Source organism: Vigna unguiculata, chromosome 11 (assembly GCF_037176805.1).
Source record: "Vigna unguiculata cultivar grain cowpea cultivar isolate G323 ecotype 2 chromosome 11, ASM3717680v1, whole genome shotgun sequence".
NCBI classification, from domain to species: domain Eukaryota; kingdom Viridiplantae; phylum Streptophyta; class Magnoliopsida; order Fabales; family Fabaceae; genus Vigna; species Vigna unguiculata.
In genome coordinates this window covers 24795619-24803567 of record NC_140802.1, presented here as the reverse complement: position 1 = coordinate 24803567, position 7949 = coordinate 24795619, and the positions used below count along the sequence as shown (strand labels likewise).

General features: G+C 44.3%; 1 protein-coding gene across 1 annotated transcript; it reads left to right on the top strand.

Moving 5' to 3' along the window:
- Window positions 1-2852: 2852 nt before the first annotated feature.
- On the top strand, window positions 2853-5664 carry LOC114170231 (uncharacterized). The gene is made up of 3 exons (XM_085669274.1): window positions 2853-2953; window positions 4592-4673; window positions 4750-5664. Exons 1-3 carry the CDS (start codon window positions 2853-2855, stop codon window positions 5662-5664), a joined length of 1098 nt encoding a protein of 365 aa, XP_085525400.1.
- The last annotated feature ends 2285 nt before the right edge of the window (window positions 5665-7949 follow it).

The following is a 7949-nucleotide window of genomic DNA, read 5'->3' as shown; positions in this document are numbered from 1 at the left end:
ACCCGGAGTATATGTCTAAGAAATTGAGGACTTTGTTGTTGGCTGCACTGTTAACTAGCCGGTCAATGTTGGGTAAGGGATACGCGTCTCTAGGGCAGGCCTTATTGAGATCTGTATAGTCAACACAAATTCACTATTTGCCATTTGCTTTTTTGACCAAAACCATGTTGGATAGCCAGGTGGTGTAGTGGCCTTCTTTGATAAAGCCAGCGTTAAGTAATATTTCGGCTTATACTTTCACTGCTAGTCGACGTTCTTCTCCAAGCTTGCGCTTCTTCTAGGAGACATATCTGACTTCTTTAAAGATGGAGAGCTTGTCGATTGTGACCTGAGGGTCGATGCCAAGTAAGTTTGCGGTTGACCAGGCAAAGAGGTCGGTGTTGGTGATAAGGGTGGGTGTCAAGATATCACGTTGTTCTTGTTAGAGGCCGGTACCGAGTTTGAGAGTGCGGCCATTAGGGAGCTCCAAGCTTATAGTGTCATCAACTGACTCGAGACGTGCGTCGCCTCCTACTCTTGGGTCAAAGTCATCACCAGATAAGGCTATGTCAGAGCCGAGTGGGCATTCAATGTTGTTTGTTTGCAGGATTGGTAGTTGAGGACATACGCTAGCAATATAGCATTCTCGTGCGAGCCATTGGTCCTCGTGGATGGTAAGGATATCACCAGATGGGGAGCGGAATTTCATGGCTAGGTGGGGTGTAGAGACGACAACGCCTAAAGTGTTGAGGGATGGTCGGCCAAGGAGGACATTGTATGAGGTGGGTGCGTCGACGATAAGGAACCGGATGGGATGGTTTTGGTTTGATTTCCTTCCCGGAAAACAGTGTGTAGGTCTGCGTACCCACGGGTGGAGACCTTCTCTCCGGAGAATCCGTAGATAGGTTCATCATTGGGTGGGAGTTGGAGTTTCTCAAAGGTTGTCTTGGTCAATAAGGACCCTTTTTACCGCGTAGTTCTCGAGTTCTATAGTGATGACCATGGGATCATCCTACTGGTGGTCGACGCCGTAGAAATCATCCTCCATAAAGGTAATGCCAAATTAGTGGGTGAGAGTGGGTGATATCGTTGTCGTTAAGTGATCAAATTATCACTACTTAACTTTAGCAACTTCAATATTGCCAAATTAGTAGTGAACAGAATAGTTAGGGTTAAGATAACCATGAGTCGTCTCACAACGAATACAAAATCAATCTCAATATTTGATTCTTATAAAAAATGCAATTAAAACTAGCAACTATAAAAATAGGGGGTTTGGATATGCTAAAATAATGACACGAAAATAAAAGATTGTAAACAAGTAATATAAAATAGGTCAATTCCACTGCTTTTTCAAAATAGGATTCTTCATCAGTTATCTAGAGATTATTGTTAAATTAATTATTGTTGTTGATTTACAAATCAATCAATGTATAGTCTCAATTCATTTGTTGGTATCCTCACTTTTAATCAAAGTAAAGTCTCAATTAAAAGTGAGAATTATAGATTATCCATAGTAAATTCAACCAAAGTATAGTCTCAATTAAATTTTACTATGCCTAATCATGTCTATTCCTTTGTTTCTTTACTAAATAGAAAACTTAATTAATCAAAGTAAAGTCTTGACTAATTTTAGTTAAAGTGATTATCGTTAATCAAAGTACAGTCTCAATTATTGGCAAAAACTTATTTAATCAAATGAAAGTTTCTAAATAAAATCAAAGTAAAGTCTCAATTGAATTTAAAAACCTTTTAACTCATGATTAGCATGCGTGTAGATTTAAAAATCATTATTTTCTATTCAATTAAGAAACAAAGGACATAATAAATTCAACTAACCTAAGAATCCAGTTAAGAAATTACAGTGGAATCAACCCTTAAAGCTTAGCCCTCCATGGCTTTGATGGAATACATGATAATATGATGAAGGAAAGAAAATAAAAGAAAATGGAGAATGAGAGATGTGGTGGAGATGGTATCTGCCAAAACCAGAGAGTTCTAAGTTGTGTAAGTTGTTTCCCTTCTGCTCCTTTAAGTCTCTTTATATAGGCTTCAACTCGACTTTGTGCTTTATCTGTCGGTTGCTAAAATCTTTTATTTTTATTTAATTAATTAGCAACTTAATTTTTGTCCAATTTCCAATTATGCCCCTCTTATTTAACCATTTTTGCAGTTTTGCCCAGAGTTGATTGTTGGCTTTGACCAGTTGACCAATGTTGACCAGTTGACCAGTTTGACTGTCCAATAGCAGCCTGACACGTGGTAGAGTGTTCTCTCTCCAGAATTAGGGTTTGCTCTCGCACACTCTCCCTCCCTTGGCTGCGCGACTGACGTGAAATGACGGCTGGCCGCTCCTCCTTCTCCAGCGACGTTCTGCTGCCGTGGTGCTGCGCGAACTCCGGCGAGATGCAGATGCGTGTGAAGCTGCTGGGTTTTCCGCTACCATGGATCTGTGTGTGTGGTGTGGTACAGCGTTTTCTGGTGTCAAGGATGCTTCAGGCACGGTGGTGATGGAGGGACGTTCACTGCAGGTGCGCGAGGAAGCTTCTCTGGTTCGCTTTTCTGGTATGGCACGCGTTTCGTGAGAATCTGCTAGTGTGTGCTGCTGCCAGGGATGGTGATGCGTTGTTCTGGTATGGTTATGCTCGTGTTAATGGTGGTGGCAGCGGTGGTTCGCAGATGCAGATCTACAATGAAGGTGGTGTTGTTATGGTGTTCGCAGAAGGATGGAGCGAGGTTGACTGATGCGAAGCTAGTGGTGCGCTGCTACAGTAGCTCGTGTGGAGACGGAAGGCATCATTGGTGCAGGTTGGATGCGCCAATGGTGCGCGATTTCTGGCATGGTGGAGCGCAATGAAGGTGTTGGAGCGTGAATGGTGGCCGGTGGGAAGGAAGATGATGGAACTGTGGTGGCCGGAGGTTTGACGACGAGATTGGTGGATGGTGACGTGGCAAGATTTGATTGGTCAATTTGGTGAGTGGAGGATTATGATGCGTGTCACCTTATGGTTAGCCTGATTTGAAAGGTGGGGATTGCCACATGGCATAATCTGGTTGAGTGTAGTGTAAGTGGTAGGAGGGGTGCAACTTAGTGAAAACTGGGGTGCAGAACAAGTTTTTTGGTGGTCCACTTTAGAAGGAGTGTGGAAATAAAAATAGGGGGTGCATTTAGCTCCTGATTTATTCTTTTCCAGAATTTACTAATTTTTGACTTATTTTGTAACTTTGAATATTTCAAATCCACACTTTTAATGACCAAAAATAAATTTCACTTGCATTAACAAACGTTAGAATATCCAATAATATTTTATGCAACTAAAATCAATTTTTACGCCATTTTTACCAAAGATACTCAATAAATCCAATAATCACAAATCCTAATTAAATCAATCTTTAAGCACAGAAAATTCAATTAAATCCCCAAATTTAAATATTAAATGAGGGCAAAAATTTGAACTCATCAGTGGGTTATGAGGTTAATGGATTGGAGTTGGCGGAGGTGTTTCTTTCTTGCTGAGGAGGTGGATCCGCCGTTGGCAAAGCCTCTAGAGATGGTGTTAATTTTGCCACGTAGTGGGGGATCAACCAAGGTGACGTCAGTGCCGGCAGCTTGTGGGTCTTGGCTGGTTGGTTGATTGGAGCGTTGATTGTGGCGAGTATTGTGAGGGCGATATCGGTTGTCGAATCGCAATGGATGTGGGTGTTCGTGTCTACGGAGAAAGCGACAGAAATGGCCAGCGCTAACCAATTCTACTATTTTATCTTGGAGCGCTTTGCATTCATCTGTAGTGTTGCCATTGTTTCTATGGTAGCGCCACTATTTGGTCATGTCTACATTGGGGGGTTGGATGTTTTGTAAGGTGGTGGGATGAGGTCGTCGTGGAGGGCTTCGTCTAGAAGGCGGAATCTGGGGACACATAGCAGCGTATATCTGGTGAAACATGTTTGTCTAGGCTCTTTGGGCCGAGAGTCAGGACGTGAGGGTGATTTATCGCGGGCAGCGGTTGAGGGAGTGTAATCATTGTAGAACTTGGTGTGAAGGTTTTGCATCTCTTCCATGGGGACGCTGTCCGCGGGACAAAGCTTGAGTTCGTGTATGGAGGCAGGGGTAGAGGTAGACGTTATTAGCGAATGGTCCTGGTTTGAGGGTGAGAGCCATACATTGCAGAATCATTTCTTGGTTGAGGTGGGGTTTGCGGAGGGCAGCTTTGCTGAAGCAGTCGATGAAAGCACGTAGCATGTCGTCTTGTTCTTGTCTGACGCTGAGAAGGGATAGGGTTGTGGTTTGATGTGGGTTGTAAGACTCGTGAAATTAGTTAATTAAATAATTAATTAATTAATAAATGCGAGTAGAAAGAGCCTTTATGACATTAATTGTTGTTTGGTGTGACATGGAAAAGTACTAGCTCAAATGGTTGAGAGTACTTTGATTGTGTGAGAGGACTTGGGTTCGAGTCCTATGTATGCCAATTATGTGTTGTATGGTTTATTTATTATTTTGTTTTGGTAATGGAATTGTGAATGGTGAGTGATAGTATAATCATAAGATTATAATGGTCATCACCAAATGTGATTTGGCATAGTGGTTATGCTTTGTTCTTGTGAGTGGAAGGTCATGGGTTCACGATGGGCCAGGAACTGTTATGTTCCCGTCGGCTACTATTGGGGCTAGTGGGGAATGCGCTTATCGATGTGTTTGTTTGTGGCATGTTGCGTGTTAAATGTGAAAAGTGTGTGGTTTTGTTTGACTAAGCGACTGATTTTTAACAGTTGAAGTACTTTCCAGATACGGCGAGACAGGACAGGGTGGCTGAATTCCTCGCATTGCAGCAGGGAGACATGACAGTGCAGGAATATGTGAATAAATTTGAGCACTTGGCGAGGTATTCCTCACAGAACATCACGGAAGAGTGGAAGTGTTTAAAGTTTGAGCGAGGACTCAGACTTGAGCTGAAGAGGGTGGTAACACCTTTGAGAGAGAGGAGATTTCCTATCTTGGTGGAACAGGCCAAGAGTGCGGAGCACCTTGAGAAGGGCCCTAGTCCAGTTGTGAGACGACATCAGAAAAATGTTGTTGAGGCTAGGCAGATGAAAAAGCCTTCTAGCAGACCACAGACATCCCAGGGTCCCTCTTGCTACCAGTGTGGTGGACCCCATCTTAAGAGGAACTGTCCTCAGTTGGCAAGCGGAGTAGGAGGGTCAGGTGACCGCCGCAAATGTTTTATATGTGACAAACCGGGACACTTCGCCTATAATTGCCCAGAAAAGAAGAGTCTTGGCACAAAGAATCCAACACCATCGCCAGCAGAGCGAGCTAGGGCAGCAGGCAGAGTCTTTGCCCTATCCATCACCGAGGCTACACAGTCGGGTAATCTTATTCTTGAACCTTGTGTGTTGTTTGGTAAAGTAGTACTAGTGTTGTGTGATTCTGGGGCAACCCATTCCTTTATTTCTAATGTGTGTGTGGGGAGATTGAATTTGGTGACACGTGATTTAGAATGTGAGTTGCTTGTATCAACTCCCTCCTCAAGTCAAGTGGCTACCAGTTCCGTCTACGTTGGGTGTTCAATGGAAGTGGCAGGTCGCACATTCAAGGTGAACTTGGTGTGCTTGCCTTTGGAGGGACTGGATGTAATCTTGGGGATGGACTGGCTGTCTAACAATCACATCATAATTGATTGTTGAGGTGCAATTCGGCATTCCCAGAACATGAGGGATTGGAGCTAATTTCGGCTCAGCGGGCGATAAAGGAAGTAGAAGTCGGAGCCACCTGCTTTATGATTGTGGCGCATGCAAAGAAGAATAGTACCGCCGAGAATATCAGTGTGATTCCGGTAGTGGAGGAGTATGCGGTTTGTGGAGGGGTTGTCCAAGATGGTGAGTCCCTTCACTCAATTCACTAGAAAGGACCAGCCTTTCTCTTGGACAAACGAGTGTGAGGTCTGTTTTGAGGATATGAAGAAGAGATTAACCACTGCACCAATATCAGCTATTCCTGACACCACCAAGACGTTTGAGATGTACTGTGATGCTTCATACCAGGGTCTAGGTTGTGTGTTGATGCAGGAGAAATGGCCTATTGCTTATGCATCTCGTCAGCTGAAGGTGCATGAGAAAAACTATCCTACACACGACTTGGAATTGGCGGCGATGGTTTTTGCTCTCAAAACTTGGAGGCACTACTTGTATGGGGCACAATTTCAGGTATTCAGTGATCACAAGAGTTTAAAATACGCGTTTGATCAGAAGGAATTGAATATGAGGCAGAGGCGCTAGATGGAATATCTGAAGGACTATGACTTTGAGTTGTTATACCACCCTAGTAAGGCTAATGTCGTAGCAGACGCTCTAAGCAGGAAGAAAGCTCTTGTGTCGGCTATGATGATTAAGGAGTTAGACCTGATTGAGAAGCTGCGAGATATGAATCTGGGGTTGGATATAGAGGCATGTCACATATGGTGCAGCATGTTGAAGATCACTAATGAGTTCCTGGATGAGGTTCGGGTGGAATAGGGTAAGGATCAGGAATTGCAACATATTATTAGTGAGTTGGGCACAGGGAAGAGAAAAGATTTCAGGATGGGTAGAGATGGTATCCTGTGATTCAGAGAGAGGGTGTGTGTACCTAGCAGCCCGGTGTTGACGAAGATGCTCTTGGATGAAGGGCATAAGAATCGTCTTAGCATAAATCCAGGTATGACTAAGATGTACAAGGACTTAAAGGCGACTTTCTGGTGGACTAGCATGAAAACTGATGTGGCAGATTATATAGCATCTTGTTTAGTGTGCCAAAAAGTGAAGATCGAGCATCAGAGGCCGGGGGTACGTTGGAGCCTCTTGAGATTCCTAAGTGGAAATGGGACAGCATTTCCATGGACTTTGTTACACATCTAACGAGGTCTGTGAGGGGGCATGATTCCATATGGGTAATAGTGGATAGGTTGTCAAAGTGCACACGCTTTTTACCCATTAACTAGAAGATGTCTCTAGATAAACTAGTAGAGTTGTATGTCAAGGAAATAGTCAGATTGCATGGTGTTCCTGCGAGTATCATATCAGATAGAGATCCGAGATTTACCTCGAGGTTCTAGCAGTCGTTGCAGAACACTTTGGGCACGCAATTGAGAATGAGCTCGGCATATCATCCTCAGACTGATGGCCAGTCTGAGAGGACCATACAGTCTCTGGAGGACTTATTGAGAACATGTGTCCTGGATCACCTCGTGACATGTGCTACCGCTGGTGGAGTTTACTTATAATAATAGCTACCATTCTAGCATTGGGATGGCGCCTTACGAGGCCTTGTATGGCAGGAGATGTCGGACACCTTTGTGTTGCCAACAAGATGGAGAGTTTGTGGTACTTGGTCCAAAGTTCTTACAACAAACTACTGAGAAGGTAAGGGTAATACATGATCGGATGCATGCAACTCAGAGTCGGTAGAAATCCTACGCAGATAAGAGGAGAAGGCCACTCGAGTTTGAGGCTGGTGATCATGTGTTCCTCAGGGTTACATCTACGGCAGGTATTGGGAGAGCATTGAAGTCGAGGAAGCTGACTCCTCGATTCATCGGTCCATATCAGATTACGAGGCGAATTGGACCGGTGGCGTACGAGATTGCATTACCACCTCACTTGACAAACCTGCACAATGTTTTCCACGTATCACAATTCTGGCGGTTCTCGCTTAGGCGAAGAGTATTGAGTTTGGGCGACACAGACACTCGCTCAGGCGAGTGAGGTTCGCCTAAGCGAGATAGTGATGAAGTTGCGCGTGTTGAGCGCGACTTCTCGTCCAGGCGAGGGTTTTGTGGGTTTTGGGTGAATCAGGGTCTCGCTTAGGCGAGGCCTCGCCTAAGCGAGATGTCGTGGTCATGTGTGATGTTTTGTTTGCCTTTTAGCCCACACGAGTTTGAAATGGGTGTTTGGGCGAGAGATAATCTCGTCTAGGCGAGAGGATCTCGCCTAAG